Here is a 20,606-nt window from a genome sequence, read left to right as displayed (position 1 = left end):
AATGCTTTAAGGAGCGGCACCGGTCCTCGGCCTGGCGGTTGGGGATCCCTGCCTTAGAGTACCCATCAGCCTTAGAGTACCCATCGTCTATGGTCCTTACACATCAAGAGCGATGCAAATATACGGCACGAAATTGCGATGCGAGTTTTGACCCACCTTTCAAACACAGCCACAGATGTGTACACGTCGGAAGCGAATTTCTGAAAAATCGACCGTGGTTCGAAAAAATAAACGCCGCAATAACGCTCAGCGAAACTTCGCCGTTGGTATGCACGGTTGCATTGACTGATATAGGTTCGGAAAATATTATTGACGTGCGAATTAATCGCATGAAAAAAACGCTCCCGATGTGTAAAGGACCTTTAGAGCAGTGGTTCTCAAATGGGGGTCCGGGGCACTTTGCCAGGGGGTCCGCCAAAAGTTTTTAGGAAAATAAAAATAAAAGCTTTTTTTTTTTTTTTTTTTTGCAAAAGCTTCATAGTTCATTTTATGCTTTAAATCTAAAATGGTTCATGGATTACATTCTAATCTCAAACCTATCCATTTAAAAGTCAAGCACGTTACTGTGGAAACAATTAACCTTAGCCCAAAATCACAAATCAGAATGACGGGATCCCTGGTATATTTTCTATCTTGTAAGGGTCCTTGGTTGAAAAACATTTGAGAACCTCTGCTTTAGAGTACCCATCAGCCATAGAGTACCCATCAAGACTACCCGTCTTGACAAGGGAGCGGATTGAGAAGAGGTATTGTCAATCTGAAGTGGCTTGCCAGGCTTTTTGCCCACCCCATTGTGTTCACAACGGTGGTAGTCTTCTATGAATCTTGCGGGGGCAAGATATCCCATTTGTGAGGTTCCCCTCCTTTTTATATAAAACCAGGGTTATATCCATAACCTTGAGTTTTCAGTCCAGTTTGTTTTGTTTGTCTGTTAGGAGGATTACAGAAAAACTGCTGGGCCGATTTTCATGAAACTTGGTAGAAGGGTGTAGCATGGGCCAAGGAAGAACCCGGTACATTTTCGAGCAGATCCGATCCAGTTCAAGCAAGGGGGCGGGGCTAGGCAAAAGGGGCTGTAGCTGGGGATAGGAAGGTCAAAGAGAGTTGGGGTTCGAGGGGTGGGTAGGGGGAGTGGCTGAGGGGGGATGTGGGTGGCTCAGGGTTAGGGTTCTCATCAGACTCACAAAATGTGCATATCATAGCAGATTGGAGTATTGGCCTTGGCAGAGGTCTGAGCTCTCTGAGTGGACTTCTATTACTTTTGAAATGAGTCATCAAGACACTACTACTTTTTGTGAATAACAAACACACACTACTACTAATATTCCTGCATATAATTAAAAAAAAAAAGGTCTGTACCAGTGTAATCTGAGTCTCCGTTGACCAACTCCAGGAAGGGAACTTTGGATAGAGCTGGTTTGCCGAGGCTTCGTTTGCATGGCGAGCTGCTGTAAGACGCCAGATTACAACCATCAACCAGTGACATGAGAAAACAGAGTTGGGATATAATGACAATCACCGCCGAAACCAGAGCGTGTGAACAGATCTACTGTGGCTTACATTTCTCTGTGGAGGACTGGGCAAGGCCAGGACTCCGAGTCGGACCCGCCGTCTTTATGCTTGTTGAACCCATTGGTCAGTCCTGAAAAGCAAAAGGAAAGTCTCAAAATAGCAGTACCGTAATTTCCGCACTATAAGGCGCACCTGAGTATAAGCCGCAGCAGCAAAATTGCCTGTTTGTTACATATATAAGCCGCACCGGACTATAAGCCGCGGGTGTTTTGATGTTTAATTACCATATGTAAGGGTTCGTGCACAGAGGGGATTGTCGGGAAAGAGATGGCTGTTTGGGGAAGCTCCCATTTATTAACATTTCAACAAAACAAAACAAAAGTCAGGTCACTAATCCCCAGACAAAATCACACATTGTGAGATGCTTAAAAATCAACATCGGCGGGAGCTTTACTCCAGATGCTGTGCAGCCAAGAACACAAGTGAAATTCGTTCTCTCGTGACCTGTGGTTCTCAACGTGATGGACGATTCACCTTTCTTGTTAACAGTCCTAGTGAGAGGCAGGTCGAACGTCAAAGGCACTTCATCCATATTTATGATCTGCTCCGGTCCGATGGAATATTCCTTGATCTTTCTTTGTGTGAATTCGCCGAAGTTTGTAATTTTCTCCTGGTAGTCGGGAGGGAGTTGCTGACACAGTCGTCCGCGCCCTGACGGACAGTCCCTTTCGTCTCGGGTTTGTGCATGATCCTTTGCTGCTGCTGCTGTTGTTGTTGTTCCTGTCTCGCTACTGTCTCAGACATGGCTTTCAGGCTCAATCGCCGCCATCGTCGTAACACAGCCAGTTCTCCATCTTTTGAAGCATGATGTTAGATTACAACGAGCTAGTTGTGTGGCTTAGCCTTCCAAAATGTTGCCGTTAGTTTTTTAGAATGTAATACATAGAATTGGGAATGTTACATTCAATTTCATTCAGACTGTCTTTCAGGCTCAATCGCTGCCATTTTCCCCCCGGAGCGAGGGAGGAGGGAGGGTGTTTTACCGTAGTGGCTGAGAGAGCGTAGTGGCACAGTGCTCCAATCAGGTCGCGAGGCACATTTTTTGCAACATCATCCAATCAGGGTCTCGCTCTCGTAATGTCTGTCTTGCTCTCGTTCTGCCTCATACCAACATCCATAGATTTTGGAGGTCCCCGAGCGGCCGTTAGCTGATAAAATCCATAGATAAGCCGCATCGTTATATAAGCCGCAGGGCCAAAAAACGGGGAAAAAGCCGCGGCTTATAGTCTGAAATTTACGGTAATTGAAATGACTAGAGAAGGAGGGCAACTGGTTAGAGTAGAACAGAATAGAATACATTTTTATCGGCCAACCTAGGCTGGAGAAGGACAAACCTAGGCTGGAGAAGGACAAAGAACGCTTAAGCCGCGATCTGATGTGACGCCTTTTCCTCCTGTTCAGCTGTGAGCATTGCGAGTAACAGAAAGAATTATAGCCGCAAGCGGCCACTGCAGCCAGGCAGGGGTTCAAGCCTTTTCTACATGGCACAATGCAGCGAGGGGTTCAAGCCTTTTCTAAATGGCACTGATATTGCAAAAAAGTGGCAGTGGTTCTGGGACATGGTCCAAATAAACCCCTCGATATATCTGCCAAGTTTCACGATCATTGAACAAACGCGTGTGGAGTTACGGCCATTATTGTTAGGCCCCACCCATTTTGGTGTCTGCTGCACCCCCTTTTGCTCAAATCACACAATAGCACAATGTCAGAACTTACATTCCAGGTGAGGCTGAGCAGTTTGGGACCGATTATGTGGGTGCAAGCAAAACACTAATGAGGGTTTCCAACTCATGGAAGTTGGAAACCCTCATTAGTGTTTTGCTTGCACCTGTGTTTACCCTGCCTTTTTGACACAAAATGGTCCTCGTGAAAAGGGTCTATTGAAAAAGTAGCAAAACCTCATATGTATCCATGAGCGTGACAATTGAAATACAAATAAACATTCTTATAAAAGGCCTAATGCTCAATTTAAAACAATATCCATATTTCAAAACACAAACAGACAATGGACATTTGTTAGAACAAAGAAAATGTTCTCTAGTCTATCAAATACGGGAGCACAATTACAATTTGATAAAGAATGATATAGCATGTATTCAATATGATTCTATTCATCTCTGATATGTTACAATTTAGTTTAATTCAATTCAAAGTATTATCATGATGCAACATGCATTTCCTACCAGAATGGCTCAATACAGCTCATCAGAAATGTGATGTCACCAGTGATGTCATTCATGGCATGCACAAATGACACTGGTCTACAATTTAACTCAAACCAACAGTCAAGAAGTGTCAAACTAAATGAATGTCTGCAAAACTGTTTACAGTTTTGGGATATGTGTGACATGTGTCAAATAAATCAGCATTGTTTTTCAGCAAAGTTCTCCTTTAACTACTGCGTTACTTAGAGGCTACTCACCATTTTCCAGTGTCTGCTTCTGCGTCTTTTCCAGCTCGCTGTCTGAACCGACGTCTCGACTGGGGGTCCAATGTTCTGGCATGGTGAGGGTGGGGGGTCCAGGCGTAGTGAGGGTGGGGGGTCCAGGCGTAGTGAGGGTGGGGGGTCCGGGGTTTTTCTGTGGGGTCTTGGATAGAGCAGAGAGAGGCGTGCAGGATGGGGTGCTGGCCATGGAGTTTGGTGTTGGAGGGACGCTGCCTCCACTGTCCTCCTGCGACCCTTTGCCATTCAGCAAGGCATTGTCTCTCTCTCTGAAGAGCTTGGCTCCATTTTTTGCTTTCTTGAACAGCACAGAGGTGCGTCGGCCGACCCCCCCGGTGCTGGGCCGTGGGGGGGTGAGGAGGAGGCTGACCCCCCCGGTGCTGGGCCGTGGGGGGGTGAGGAGGCTGACCCCCCCGGTGCTGGGCCGTGGGGGGGTGAGGAGGCTGACCCCCCCGGTGCTGGGCCGTGGGGGGGTGAGGAGGAGGCTGACCCCCCCGGTGCTGGGCCGTGGGGGGGTGGTGCTGGGCCGTGGGGGGGTGGTGCTGGGCCGTGGGGGGGTGAGGAGTTCCGGCAGGCCGTTAGCCACCACTGGCCCTCCGCTGTGCAAAATGGGAGGTGGTGACACCGGCCTTTCCTCTGCTTTAGTGCAATTAATGTCCCCTGTGCCTAGAGATGAAACGGTATAGTGAGCAAAACTATCATGGTTATCAGTATTATCACAGTACTGTTCAATCAGAATTTCTTTTTTTTGTCTCAGATTTTTTTTTTTGTAAAAAAAAAAAATCTATCAGAATCACTTTTATTGCCACAATATGCAAGATTACATAAGAGGGATTTGTCTTCATGGAAGTATGCAGCGTAGCGGTCATATCAATATTCAGAGATAAACGGAAAATAGGAAAATATCTAAAAGACAAAATTGCAACATTGCAAGTGCAGTCCAATATATACAGTACACACGAATAGGAGTAGTATTACGTAGGCTTTAAATCTGAAAAATGTGAAGATGTTCAAAAAGTACTGATACACTGACTGAAATCATTTCACCAAGGATGTGTGTCTGCATCTGGGAGACTGTTGCTAACTTTAGTTGATGCTGGACAGATTCCAAGATGGCGCCGCACGAGTGGCTGGTGGCTTGTTACTGCAGCTCTGTTCTGTTTTTAAAGTCTTTCTTAGCGTGTTTCTGTGCTATTCTTCAGCACTAGTTCTCCTCCGTCGTGTCATGCAATCATGGGAGTGAAACTGGCGAGATTAGTGCTGTGCCTTTTGTTTATTGTTGGACTACTTAAAACCGCATCGGGAGACCCACACAAATACGGCTCTGCTGTTTACACTCTGGAGAAACTGTTAGCACTGTGTCACACAAGGATACTCTCCGTGGAAAGACCTGACATCCCCGCGGAACTAAGGAGAAGGAGGGGATGCAGAGCTGGAGTTAAGTGTCAGGAGGAGAAAAGCAGGTACAAATCATGTCTTCTGTCTGTCATTATGGGGAATGTATGATCTCTCCCTGAAGATGGAGGAGCTAATGGCGCTAACCAGGCTGCAAAAGGAGTATCGGGAAAGTAGCATTATGTGCTTTACAGAGACTTCGGATCCGCTAGTAACCCTGAATGCCTTTCATCTAGTGAGAGGAGACAGGAAAGCAAGTGAGTGTGGAAAGAGGAAAGGTGGGGGAATAGCAGCAGCGCTGTACGTTGATGATAGATGGTGAAACCCTGGACACATCAGTGTTAATGATGGTTAAACCCTGGACACATCAGTGTTAATGATGGTTAAACCCTGGACACATCAGTGTTAATGATGGTTAAACCCTGGACACATCAGTGTTAATGATGGTTAAACCCTGGACACATCAGTGTTAATGATGGTTAAACCCTGGACACATCAGTGTTAATGATGGTTAAACCCTGGACACATCAGTGTTAATGATGGTTAAACCCTGGACACATCAGTGTTAATGATAGATGGTGAAACCCTGGACACATCAGTGTTAATGATAGATGGTTAAACCCTGGACACATCAGTGTTAAGGAGCAACGCTGCACTAGAGACATTGAGCTGCTAGCCGTTAGCATTCGGCCATACTACCTGCCGAGGGAGGTTTCACATGTCATCGTGATAACGGGGCACATCTCACCCTCTGATAACAGTGCACATCTCACCCTCTGATAACAGTGCACATCTCACCCTCTGATAACGGGGCACACCTCACCCTCTGATAACAGTGCACATCTCACCCTCTGATAACGGGGCACATCTCACCCTCTGATAACGGGGCACACCTCACCCTCTGATAACGGTGTACATCTCACCCTCTGATAACGGGGCACATCTCACCCTCTGATAACGGGGCACATCTCACCCTCTGATAACGGGGCACATCTCACCCTCTGATAACGGGGCACATCTCACCCTCTGATAACGGGGCACATCTCACCCTCTGATAACGGGGCACACCTCACCCTCTGATAACGGGGCACATCTCACCCTCTGATAACGGGGCACATCTCACCCTCTGATAACAGTGGACATCTCACCCTCTGATAACGGTGCACATCTCACCCTCTGATAACGGGGCACATCTCACCCTCTGATAACAGTGCACATCTCACCCTCTGATAACAGTGCACATCTCACCCTCTGATAACAGTGCACATCTCACCCTCTGATAACGGTGCACATCTCACCCTCTGATAACGGGGCACATCTCACCCTCTGATAACAGTGCACATCTCACCCTCTGATAACAGTGCACATCTCACCCTCTGATAACAGTGCACATCTCACCCTCTGATAACGGGGCACATCTCACCCTCTGATAACGGGGCACATCTCACCCTCTGATAACGGGGCACATCTCACCCTCTGATAACAGGGCACACCTCACCCTCTGATAACGGGGCACATCTCACCCTCTGATAACGGGGCACACCTCACCCTCTGATAACGGGGCACATCTCACCCTCTGATAACGGGGCACACCTCACCCTCTGATAACGGGGCACATCTCACCCTCTGATAACAGTGCACATCTCACCCTCTGATAACGGTGTACATCTCACCCTCTGATAACGGGGCACATCTCACCCTCTGATAACGGGGCACATCTCACCCTCTGCCTATGCCAGTGCAGCCTGTGAGCTCATACATGACTGTAACAGTGACATGTAATCACGGTAGCACGGTTTTAATGATAAAGAAAAAGTGAAATCGTACGGTTACCGTAAGGAGTTTTATGACTGTTTATCATTAAACCAGTAATTGTTTAATCCCTACCTGTGCCGCTGTGGGAGAGCTTGGCACCTAGTTTGAGCCGCTTGCAGGACCAGCTGGTGAGCCGGGGCTCCCCGGTGATTGGCCGCAGGGTGGGAGGTTCCAGAGGGGTGTCCCCCTGTCGAGGAGGAGGGGCCGGCCCGGTAGGCTCTAGTGTTGGGGGCGAAGTGGATTTGAGGTCCTCTGGAAGATGAGGAGGATAATTAATTTAAATTCCATCCAAGAGTTTCTTCCAAATGAATGTCCAATGTAGTGGGTAGTATGTAGTATGTAGTATGTATGTAGTGTGATGTGGTGGGGAGTGGGGGTCATGTAGTGGGTAGTATGTAGTATGTATGTAGTGTGATGTGGTGGGGAGTGGGGGGTCATGTAGTGGGTAGTATGTAGTATGTAGTATGTATGTAGGGTGATGTGGTGGGGAGTGGGGGTCATGTAGTGGGTAGTATGTAGTATGTATGTAGTGTGATGTGGGGGGGAGTGGGGGGTCATGTAGTGGGTAGTATGTAGTATGTATGTAGTGTGATGTGGTGGGGAGTGGGGGTCATGTAGTGGGTAGTATGTAGTATGTATGTAGTGTGATGTGGGGGGGAGTGGGGGGTCATGTAGTGGGTAGTATGTAGTATGTATGTAGTGTGATGTGGGGGGGAGTGGGGGGTCATGTAGTGGGTAGTATGTAGTATGTATGTAGTGTGATGTGGGGGGGAGTGGGGGGTCATGTAGTGGGTAGTATGTAGTATGTAGTATGTATGTAGTGTGATGTGGTGGGGAGTGGGGGGTCATGTAGTGGGTAGTATGTAGTATGTATGTAGTGTGATGTGGGGGGGAGTGGGGGGGTCATGTAGTGGGTAGTATGTAGTATGTATGTAGTGTGATGTGGGGGGGAGTGGGGGGTCATGTAGTGGGTAGTATGTAGTATGTATGTAGTGTGATGTGGGGGGGAGTGGGGGGTCATGTAGTGGGTAGTATGTAGTATGTAGTATGTATGTAGTGTGATGTGGTGGGGAGTGGGGGGTCATGTAGTGGGTAGTATGTAGTATGTATGTAGTGTGATGTGGGGGGGAGTGGGGGGTCATGTAGTGGGTAGTATGTAGTATGTATGTAGTGTGATGTGGGGGGGAGTGGGGGGTCATGTAGTATGTAGTATGTAGTATGTATGTAGTGTGATGTGGGGGGGAGTGGGGGGGTCATGTAGTGGGTAGTATGTAGTATGTATGTAGTGTGATGTGGGGGGGAGTGGGGGGTCATGTAGTATGTAGTATGTAGTATGTATGTAGTGTGATGTGGGGGGGAGTGGGGGGTCATGTAGTATGTAGTATGTAGTATGTATGTAGTGTGATGTGGGGGGTCATGTAGTGGGTAGTATGTAGTATGTATGTAGTGTGATGTGGGGGGGAGTGGGGGGTCATGTAGTATGTAGTATGTAGTATGTATGTAGTGTGATGTGGGGGGTCATGTAGTGGGTAGTATGTAGTATGTATGTAGTGTGATGTGGGGGGGGGGGTCATGTAGTGGGTAGTATGTAGTGTGTAGTATGTATGTAGTGTGATGTGGGGGGGAGTGGGGGGTCATGTAGTGGGTAGTATGTAGTATGTATGTAGTGTGATGTGGGGGGGAGTGGGGGGTCATGTAGTGGGTAGTATGTAGTATGTATGTAGTGTGATGTGGGGGGGAGTGGGGGGTCATGTAGTGGGTAGTATGTAGTATGTATGTAGTGTGATGTGGGGGGGAGTGGGGGGTCATGTAGTGGGTAGTATGTAGTATGTATGTAGTGTGATGTGGTGGGGAGTGGGGGGTCATGTAGTGGGTAGTATGTAGTATGTATGTAGTGTGATGTGGTGGGGAGTGGGGGGTCATGTAGTGGGTAGTATGTAGTATGTAGTATGTATGTAGTGTGATGTGGGGGGGAGTGGGGGGTCATGTAGTGGGTAGTATGTAGTATGTATGTAGTGTGATGTGGTGGGGAGTGGGGGGTCATGTAGTGGGTAGTATGTAGTATGTATGTAGTGTGATGTGGTGGGGAGTGGGGGGTCATGTAGTGGGTAGTATGTAGTATGTATGTAGTGTGATGTGGTGGGGAGTGGGGGGTCATGTAGTGGGTAGTATGTAGTGTGTAGTATGTATGTAGTGTGATGTGGGGGGGAGTGGGGGGTCATGTAGTGGGTAGTATGTAGTATGTAGTATGTATGTAGTGTGATGTGGTGGGGAGTGGGGGGTCATGTAGTGGGTAGTATGTAGTGTGTAGTATGTATGTAGTGTGATGTGGGGGGGAGTGGGGGGTCATGTAGTGGGTAGTATGTAGTATGTATGTAGTGTGATGTGGTGGGGAGTGGGGGGTCATGTAGTGGGTAGTATGTAGTATGTAGTATGTATGTAGTGTGATGTGGGGGGGAGTGGGGGGTCATGTAGTGGGTAGTATGTAGTATGTATGTAGTGTGATGTGGTGGGGAGTGGGGGGTCATGTAGTGGGTAGTATGTAGTATGTATGTAGTGTGATGTGGTGGGGAGTGGGGGGTCATGTAGTGGGTAGTATGTAGTATGTAGTATGTATGTAGTGTGATGTGGGGGGGAGTGGGGGGTCATGTAGTGGGTAGTATGTAGTATGTATGTAGTGTGATGTGGTGGGGAGTGGGGGGTCATGTAGTGGGTAGTATGTAGTGTGTATGTAGTGTGATGTGGGGGGGGAGTGGGGGGTCATGTAGTGGGTAGTATGTAGTATGTATGTAGTGTGATGTGGTGGGGAGTGGGGGGTCATGTAGTGGGTAGTATGTAGTGTGTATGTAGTGTGATGTGGGGGGGGAGTGGGGGGTCATGTAGTGGGTAGTATGTAGTATGTATGTAGTGTGATGTGGGGGGGGGGGTCATGTAGTGGGTAGTATGTAGTATGTATGTAGTGTGATGTGGTGGGGAGTGGGGGGTCATGTAGTGGGTAGTATGTAGTATGTATGTAGTGTGATGTGGTGGGGAGTGGGGGGTCATGTAGTGGGTAGTATGTAGTATGTATGTAGTGTGATGTGGGGGGGGAGTGGGGGGTCATGTAGTGGGTAGTATGTAGTATGTATGTAGTGTGATGTGGTGGGGAGTGGGGGGTCATGTAGTGGGTAGTATGTAGTGTGATGTGGTGGGGAGTGGGGGGTCATGTAGTGGGTAGTATGTAGTGTGTAGTATGTATGTAGTGTGATGTGGTGGGGAGTGGGGGGTCATGTAGTGGGTAGTATGTAGTATGTAGTATGTATGTAGTGTGATGTGGGGGGGAGTGGGGGGTCATGTAGTGGGTAGTATGTAGTATGTATGTAGTGTGATGTGGTGGGGAGTGGGGGGTCATGTAGTGGGTAGTATGTAGTGTGATGTGGTGGGGAGTGGGGGGTCATGTAGTGGGTAGTATGTAGTGTGTAGTATGTATGTAGTGTGATGTGGTGGGGAGTGGGGGGTCATGTAGTGGGTAGTATGTAGTATGTAGTATGTATGTAGTGTGATGTGGGGGGGAGTGGGGGGTCATGTAGTGGGTAGTATGTAGTATGTATGTAGTGTGATGTGGTGGGGAGTGGGGGGTCATGTAGTGGGTAGTATGTAGTATGTATGTAGTGTGATGTGGTGGGGAGTGGGGGGTCATGTAGTATGTAGTATGTAGTATGTATGTAGTGTGATGTGGTGGGGAGTGGGGGGTCATGTAGTGGGTAGTATGTAGTATGTATGTAGTGTGATGTGGGGGGGAGTGGGGGGTCATGTAGTGGGTAGTATGTAGTATGTATGTAGTGTGATGTGGTGGGGAGTGGGGGGTCATGTAGTGGGTAGTATGTAGTATGTATGTAGTGTGATGTGGTGGGGAGTGGGGGGTCATGTAGTGGGTAGTATGTAGTGTGTAGTATGTATGTAGTGTGATGTGGTGGGGAGTGGGGGGTCATGTAGTGGGTAGTATGTAGTATGTATGTAGTGTGATGTGGTGGGGAGTGGGGGGGTCATGTAGTGGGTAGTATGTAGTGTGTAGTATGTATGTAGTGTGATGTGGTGGGGAGTGGGGGGTCATGTAGTGGGTAGTATGTAGTATGTATGTAGTGTGATGTGGTGGGGAGTGGGGGGTCATGTAGTGGGTAGTATGTAGTATGTATGTAGTGTGATGTGGTGGGGAGTGGGGGGTCATGTAGTGGGTAGTATGTAGTATGTATGTAGTGTGATGTGGTGGGGAGTGGGGGGTCATGTAGTGGGTAGTATGTAGTATGCATGTAGTGTGATGTGGTGGGGAGTGGGGGGTCATGTAGTGGGTAGTATGTAGTATGTAGTATGTATGTAGTGTGATGTGGGGGGGAGTGGGGGGTCATTTAGTGGGTAGTATGTAGTGTGATGTAGGGGGGGGGGGGGGTCACACCATGCCTACCTTAGTTGAATATCAGGGCTCGACATTAACTTTGAAAAGTGGTTGCCGGGGTGGCAACCTGGCAGGAGCTTTTGGTTGCCGAAATAAAAATATGGTTGCCATTTTTAGTCGCTTTATATTTTGAGTAATTAAGATACTATGCAATCATAAGTCGGCTTAATAATGAAGATGTGACAGAAAAGTAAGTATAATAGCCTATATTTATGGTATAATCGTATAATATGTATGCTTGTAATTAGGGAATCTTTTTTATCTTATTACAGCTAGGGATGGAACAATTATAAATTTTGATGTACGATTATAGTCTGAGAAAAAACCACGATTATCACGGTTTCACGATTATTATTGTGGACGTATAAAAATCACACGAGCATTGTTTAAATAGAGGACAGAGGTTTTATGGTATTTTCCCCACAATTTTAACAGTTGCCTTTCAGTCCAAAATAATAAATAAAAATAAAGACTGTATGTCTCTTCGGAATGAAATCTCAGCTACATCTTTCGTTTAAACATTCATGACGGTATTTCCCTTTGGAACAAAACATAGTCAAAGGCTGTCTGCAAGGCTCTTTTGATTAACTTAATTACTTTTTTGTCCAGTTTGTGTATTTTTTTTCTTTAGGGGAAATATAACGAATGAGGGTAATAAACTTTAGTGTTATCATCAACTAGGCCATCCATGCTTATTAGTTCTATTATTCATTTTTAATCATCGAATGTTATTTGCTCAGTTACTAAGGCCATGTTCACATTACAGGCAAATTCGATTTGCTGATAAAGTCATTAATCATCATTATCTTGATTGGTTTCCCAAATCTGATTTGGGAGTGTGTCCGCACTGCCACAAATCTGATTTTCAAGTCGGATCTGTGTGTCCAGACCTAAACAGCCTATCTGCATGGGTTGCTATGGTAACGATGTGGGCGTCAGTAAATACGTACGTTGGTGACGTGGTTTTCCTGTGCAGAAGCATTTGATGACAAGTTGCGAGTGACGTTCAAATCAGATTTGGTGGATCTGCGCGTCCGCACTGAAGACACATCAAAGCACATTTGAAGCAGATTGGAAACTACCTCTATATGTGGTTTGGGATAGAGCCCGACCGATATTATCGGCCCGCCGATATTATCGGCCGATATTGGCGATTATCGATATATCGGTTATCGGTAATATTTTTTTTTTTTTTTTTATATATATATATAAGTTATAGACAGCATGGACAGCATGTTGTGTATATTTGATATTTTTTCTTAACTATTTGTTCTATTGTGTTTTTGTATTTCTAGTTATTTATAATTATTAAATTCCCAGTTAAGTTTACTGTTTCATTGCATTGAGTTTATTAATAAGCTGTAAAATATCCTGCCTACATCACATATTTCAATTCATGTCAACTCAATCATATCTTTGTCAAGTGTTTGATATTTGAGGGTTGCTGATGTGGTGCCTCCTCTGGTCGTTAAGGGTGCCTGTTCGGAGGGAGGGGAACTCGTTGGAATAGCGTGAACCTCCCACGTGCTATGTCCTACCGGTGAAGCTTCCCCTGTCAGGTGAATAGAAGCGGCTGGCTAACTGCCCATGTGGAAACATGGAGCCAGTTTTCGGCTCTCCCCAGATCGGCAGAGGGTGGAGCAGCAACCAGGATAAATAAATAAAAAATTAGCACTAATGGGGGATTAGCACTAATGGGGGATAAACATTTGATGATAAAAAAAAAAAAAAAAAAAAAAATATCGGCCGATATTATCGGTATCGGTAATTTTTTATTCCCTAAAATCGGTATCGGTATCGGTTTCAAAAATCCCATATCGGTCGGGCTCTAGTTTGGGATAAGTGACACAAATCAGACTTGGAGCGTCCAGACTCATAAAACCAATCTGGATAAAGCCATTAATAGGTCACTTAAGTTCACAAATCAGATTTGGCCTCCTAGTCTGAACATGGCCTTAGTGCCTTCACAGTTGGGCATGTAAAGCTGGTGATCACTAGGGATGGGTACCGAACTCGGTACTTTTACAGGCACCGACCGAAATACGTCGGTACTGCCCCGTACCAGTTCACATAAAAACAAACGGTACCTAATTTCGGTACTTGAACGCATCTGAGTAATAGAAAGAGAGTGGGTAAAATAGAAATTCCGACGGAACCTTAAGGCAACGCGGGAGAGCGCGTTACGTCAGTACGTCACACACCAACGTCAACAAACAGGACCACCCGAAAATGTGACTACACTTTACCAAGATAGACTCAGACAACACTGGTTGCAACATTTGTGATGTGAATTGCAAAGCTGGCCAGCGAAACACCTCAAACTTGAGGGAGCATGGTCAAACACAAGAAACAATGTATATAGCTAAATGCTGAAGACTGTAACGTCAGATAGGCTGAGGGTGAATGAAGCAGATAGCCTACCGCGCCGCATGCTAACGTTAGCAGCACCTCCTCAGCTGTAACGTTGAGAGAGGCATCGACTTCTACAACATCAGATAACGTTATTTAATTAGCTAACGTTAGCTGGATAAGTTGTTTCACTGCCGTTGTGGTTGTTAGATAACGGGGCTTTTCACTGTCTCCACAACGACTGCAAACGTTACGTTAAACGTTAAACGCTAACGTTACTCTTGCTGCAGTAATTGTCAAGGGTTCAACATAATGTATTTCCTCAGCCTGTATAGTAGCTATCAACATGAAATAAAAAGCATTTGAGAGCTTAAACCCATGGCTTTTTATTTGGAAGGGTTACATTTGCCATAATCTTTATTAACATTTCTTAAAATGCATTAGAATATTTTTATTTTTATTTTTTGGGGTTAAAGATAAAACATTTTTTTAATGAACATTAGGGCAAATATAATACGAAAAGCCAAAGGGTTAAGCTCTCAAATGCTTTTTATTTTATGTTTCTATGTGCTACAGAGCCTGAGATATGAAGGCTTTAGTGAATACCGACGGCTCTCTCTGAGAAGTTTGGATTTTTTTTTTACAACTAATATTTTTGTTATTAGAGCGTGTAAAGTACCGAAAATGGTACCGTTTTGGGTACCGTACCGAATTCCAGGTACCGGTATCGTACCGGTATCGGTTCAAATGTGAACGGTACCCATCCCTAGTGATCACTCACGCACATGTAGAAGGTTGGAGCTGCGACTGGTTTTCGGCAGGTTTTGCAGATTGAACTCCCTGGTCATCCTTTCTCTATCCGAAATGCATTTAGATGTTTTTTTGGTGGAAACTGAGATCGTTTGGTTGAGTTGCTTCTGGTCTCTTTCATAATTTGCTGTTAGATGTAACGCTAGTGTATGCACACCAAGGCAAGGGAGAGATAACTAACGTTATGTTACATCGATCTCCGTTCAGTAAACAAATTAAGATTGACGGAGACCACCGTTTGTGTGGACGACTGTCACACAACACGCAGATCTCGGGAGCAATATTTAATGTATGTTGGGCTGACGTCCATGGCTAGGCTTCTGACTGGCTACTGGGAACATGCAGCTGTGTGGTGCGCCCGCATAATAGTCCATGCGGAAACGAAGCGAGAGAGACACGGCATTTTAAACTAACGGACTGTTGTGACAACAAAACACTCGGTGTAGCGGAGCCTCGGTTATATAACCGTGACGTTTTAAATCAATATTTATTTAGTGGATATTTTGCTGTTTGCTGCTGTGCCTATTTTTTACATGTTAAAACGTGGTTGCCCCATTGGCATCCAAAGGCCAAGAAATGGTTGACTTCTGTTTTGGTTGCCCGGGGCAACCGGGCATCCGTTAATGTCAAGCCCTGAATATAAACCCAAACATGGCATCTAAGGTTGGATTTAATGTTATTTATTGAGAACCCTTCTAAAAAAACAAAAATAAAAAGAATTGCATGTGCATATTTATATATAAAAACTGGTCTATTGTTGTCATGGTTCCCGCTCCCGCCCACTCCCGTTGACTTTTCCCCCCATCCCAATCACACACAATCAGGTGATAAAGGGTGGAATGACTCATCCCACGGGAATCCTGTGGGAATCCCGTGACCCATGGGAATCCCGAAAAAATGTCAGCCACTAGTGCACTGCAGACATAGAGTGCACATGGAGAGGAGTTGTGAGGCAGCCATGGCTACCAGACTCTGTGGGCCCTACTTACTAGACCGTAGACAGTGGGGTGGTCGGGGTTGGTGCGTGTGGGGGACCCTGGCTCAATTACCTGAGGACAATGTTCCATTAGCTCATGTTCGCAACTAGGCTCATTGAAAATAGTGGCTAAAGCTATATGCATACAGCTTAACAGTCATGTGGCACTTGGGTTCCGGAAGAGTATAGTATTTGCCCATTCATATTCTGCATTGAGATTTTGATTATTGAATGGGGAAATACTCTTCCGGAAACCAAAGCTACGTCACAAGTGTCACGTAAGTATCAAGCTCTATTGGAAATGCCATACTGTTAAAGCGTCAGTGCTTTTATCACCCACCTTTATCAGAGGACGACAGGCCGTTGTCGGTCTCGTTGTCTTCCTCGTCGTCCTCTTGGTCTTTGGGGTGTCCGTTGGTGAGGGCGTGGCGGGGGTGCTGGCCCAGGCGGTAGCGGACGTTATTGATCTCACGGCGCAGCAGGCGGATGCGTCGGGTCCGGGCACCGCTGCCCCGCATGGAGCTCGCCAAGTCCAGCTTGTCCAGAAGCACTTTCAGCTGCTCCTCCACAGACATGTGAAGCCGGTTGTCTGGATCCAGAACACTATCCACTGGGTGAGAGGGGGAGGAGTTAGTCTAACACCGTCCTCAGTCAAGTCAAGGAAAGTTTATTTGTATAGCTATAATTCACAAGCATGTCTCAGAGGGCTTTACAGAGAATGTATCTAGCTAGGCCTAGCCAGAGTCGTGTAGATAGATTAGAAGAGTCATGACATCTCCATTCACTCCAATGGACCAGTTTTTTTACTCTCAAGAGTTCCAGGAAGTAAGGTCCTGGATTAAGCAGCACTGTCGAGTTGCCGCAAAATGGACAGTTTGTGTTGTACTTTGAAATTATTATTATTTTTTAATCAAATTGTACATTATCAGCTTTATTTTAGCATTCAAAAGTAGCGCAAGACCCCCCTTACCAGTGTAACTTACCATCTTCCCATGTGCAGGTGTAAAAGTCTCGTTTCTGGGGCGACTCAGGGAGGTGCATGCCGGTGTCCAGGTCCAGCCCAGTGTTGGTGGCTTGCCGTTGGGCGTGACGCAGGATGGCTCCGCCCAGGTCCCGTAGGCGCAGCGCTGCCCGGTGGAACAGAGTGTCCTTGGTGTTGTACAGAAGGCAGTTGGCCACCATCAGGTTGAAGTCGACCTCCAGGTCGGCCAAGGAGCGGTAGGAGTGAGCCTCCAGCTTGGAGCGCATAGTGGTAAAGTCCATGGGCTGGCTGACGAACTCCAGGTAGTCTGGGACCTGAGGAAATGACACAACAGCACATGGGTTAAGGTCTTTGCAGTTTGCACAGAGTCCGTTTTTTTTCCCGTATGCATTTTGTTAATCCGCCATCTGAAAAAAAAAACATTGTTTTGCACAGAAACCTTGCACACCGAGTCCGATGCGTTTTATTAATACGTTTGTTGTTCTATTCGCAATATTTATTGGTCCTCTCCTGTATCCACATTAGGACGGGACAGGCAGCAGTGGCTGAGCTGCAGGAGCGGTGATGTGGACTGGAGAAGGCAGATGGCAGCAGGTTGGGGAATGGTAACCGTATGGCACTGGACAGGAGCTCCGTACTCACCTTTACCTCGTCAAGCCGGCTGAGGTGTGCCGTGGCCGGGTGACACGGGGGAAAACCTTCTACTGGTGAAATAAATGCCTTACCTCCTTCATATTGACCGGCTCTGCAAAGATCTGGGCTGTGTCCTTCTCCTGTAGTTGGTCCATAGTGGAACGAAGCAGCACCTGCATTGGGGTCAACTGCATCTCTAGAGCCGCCTGGTGAACTTTGACCTGCAGGGGGCACATGATGAGAAGGAGAGTGAAAAAGAAAAGGTCTTAAGGACTTCAACATTACATTACGTCATTTAGAAGACGCTTTTATCGAAAGTGACTTACAAGTACATTTTGTCACCAATAGACCCTTTTCGCAGCAACCGTTTTGAGGTGGTAAAGCAGGAAGTAACACGGGTGTAACCAACACCATTAATGATGGTTCCAGTACCAGGGCCCTCAATGTTACTTCCTGCTTTACCACCTCAAAACAGTTGCTGTGAAAAGGGCCTACCATCATGTTTTCTGGTTTGCAACCGATAGCACTACCAAGATGTGAAACTCATTTGGCTGTAATTGCTCAGACAAATAGCACGCAGCTCTGGACACCGTTCAATATTAGTGACTAATGATTAGTCTAATCCACTGGAACTGCAGCAGCAAAACATTAATTATTAGGCCTATAGCCGTAAATTCCGGACTATAAGCCGCGGCTTTTTTCCCGTTTTTTGGCCCCTGCGGCTTATATAACGGTGCGTCTTATCTATGGATTTTTTCAGAAAAAAGAAAAAAAAGAAAAAAAAATCTCTCTTTTTTAGCACTCTTTCTAACTATAAATCCACTTCTGTTTTAATTTCCTCTCTTGCCCTCTTTTCACCACACCGCGGACACTGTGTGCACTGTAAAAATAAACAACGGTGGTGTTGTGTTATGTTGTTTTGTTGAAATGTTACGGTAATACGGTAAATGGGAGCTTCCTCAAACAGCCATCTCTTTCCCGACAATCCCCTCTGTGCGTGACCACTTACATATGGTAATTACGGTAAGCAAACGGCCACAAGCCCATCAACTCCCTCCCCCGACTACCAGGAGAAAATCACAAACTTCGGCGAATTCACACAAAGGAAGATCAAGGAATATTCCATCGAACCGGAGCAGATCATAAATATGGATGAAGTGCCTTTGACGTTCGACCTGCCACTCACTCGGACTGTTAACAAGAAGCGCCCTGGAGGATTCTTTCACCAAAAAAAAGCTTTGCTCGTTCTCGACAGCATGAGAACGAGCAGTAGATGATCATGAGGTGGTTTTTCAGACGTGTCGATATAGCAGTTTATCGCAAAAGTGTAATGGAAACACATTTTTCGCATTTGCACGTCATGTGACCCATATTATCCCTTGGAAAAGGAGCGGAAAATAAGTTTGGTAAGTAAGGTTCGATAGCCGTGTCAAAACCTCCGCAGCAAGTGGAAAACTTTGAAGCAACGCTACCTAGCAGAAAGACGAGTGTTGTGCAAAAGCGTAGCCGGGCAAATTAGATAATGTTTAATGGCAGAAATCGGTCCATGGTGACAGCAGGCTGCCTGTGTGCGCGCATTTGGCACAGCGGCGAGATGAGAGGATGAAAAGCACACACTGGTGCGGTGGTGCTGTCTGAAGTGAATACAGTGACTGTGAGTAGGCTAATACATTGCACACGTTTCAGGTGCAATTATAGAACCAAATCAGCCTTTTCCCCCCTCCATCTCTAAATCGGACCAGTTGTAGGCTATTAGGCTACCTTTTTTCCTCTGCCTGTCGCGCTGACTGCATTCACGCAGCCAGCAACATTTTGCGACTCATTTTCTTTTGAATTGATAATCAGGCTCGTTTATATGCATTGTAACTTCATGTTGGGATTTCCATTGACCATTGGTTGGATTTGAGCATGCAGGGGACGGGATATGGGGCAGATCCCCGTGCGTAATCACTGTGGCAGCTGCTGCAACGGGGAATCACTCAAACGCAACTTCAATGGAAACGCCTACAAGTCGCAATTGTACATTGTCGAAGTTGTAGAAATATCGCAATTCTTTTGCGAAAAACTGTAATGGAAACACAGCTATAGATGAAGAGGAGTTCGTTGGTTTTGAGTGACAATGAAGGAGAGAGGAGAGTGGTTGACGAAGCCACCCTGAACCTGTTCGTTTCCGACACTGAAGATGAGGACTTTGGTGGTTTCAGTACGCAGGAAGAAGAGGAAGACGAGCATTAGTGACTTGACTTCTCTGGTTACAGGTTTGCTGCACATATAGCCTATTGTTGTGTGATTTTGTCTGGGGATTAGTGACCTGACTTTTGTTTTGTTTTGTTGAAATGTTAATAAATGGGAGCTTCCCCAAACAGCCATCGCTTTCCCGACATTCCTCTCTGTGCACGAACCCTTTCATATGGTAATTAAACATCAAAACACCCGCGGCTTATAGACCGGTGCGGCTTATAGAAGAAAAAAATAGTCAATTTTGGTCCCGCGGCTTATACACCGGTGCGTCTTATAGTCCGGAATTTACGGTAAACATTCTAAATTGCTAAACTGTTGCCAAAAAAACTCATTGTGAAAGAATGGAAGTCCCCCTCTTCACCTTCTTTCAAACTGTGTTGACGGACATGATCTCCGTTATAAGGATGGAGAGGCTCAGATCCCTGAGAACCAACTCACAAGGTTCCTAACTATTTGGGACCCATTTCTAGCCTACCTCGACGAGGTTGGGAGCGGTGGGTGACTCGCCTGGCTGGTTCCTGTTGGGACGCCTTGCCTGGGACCCCATGAACGACATCTCTTACAAGCACATAAGCACCCTATATGGATGGTAGCACCACATTATAATAACTGACAATATTATATGTATGTTTTTCTTTCCTTTCTTTTCCTGTGTCTGAGCTTGTTCGTTTGTTTTGTTTATTTGTTGTTGTTGTTGTTGTTGTATACTGTTAAATTCTAAATTGCCCCTAGCTTACTTCCTGTTGTAGTGTTTGCTAATACAAGCTGACAGGAAATAAGCTAGGTTTCAAATGAAGCAATAAGCTGGAACAGGCCATGGTTTACAGTGTTTTTACGTGGCGTGCATTAAACACCTCTTAGCCATTGTAAAATCACTGTAAACCACAGGTTGTTACATACTGTATAGATCAGGGGTGGGCAACTCTTTTTCATGGGGGGCCACATGAGAAACCCAGAT

The 20,606-nt window shown here is 46.1% G+C and overlaps 1 protein-coding gene across 1 annotated transcript in view; it reads right to left on the bottom strand.

Annotated features, from left to right (window-relative positions):
* The window catches only part of brpf3b (bromodomain and PHD finger containing, 3b), a gene marked incomplete at its 5' end in the record, with an annotated part of 41,427 nt that overhangs the window by 9,111 nt on the left and 11,710 nt on the right, over positions 1–20,606 (bottom strand). The window contains 7 exons of the mRNA XM_083639226.1: positions 1,360–1,448; positions 1,561–1,642; positions 3,995–4,681; positions 7,298–7,477; positions 16,133–16,402; positions 16,776–17,088; positions 17,500–17,628. Coding sequence (XP_083495352.1) covers positions 1,360–1,448; positions 1,561–1,642; positions 3,995–4,681; positions 7,298–7,477; positions 16,133–16,402; positions 16,776–17,088; positions 17,500–17,628 — 1,750 coding nt within the window. The remainder of the gene's footprint in view (positions 1–1,359; positions 1,449–1,560; positions 1,643–3,994; positions 4,682–7,297; positions 7,478–16,132; positions 16,403–16,775; positions 17,089–17,499; positions 17,629–20,606) is intronic.

Source organism: Poromitra crassiceps (assembly GCF_964638095.1).
Source record: "Poromitra crassiceps genome assembly, chromosome: 6".
Classification (NCBI taxonomy): domain Eukaryota; kingdom Metazoa; phylum Chordata; class Actinopteri; order Beryciformes; family Melamphaidae; genus Poromitra; species Poromitra crassiceps.
This window is presented reverse-complemented; position numbering and strand designations above follow the sequence as displayed.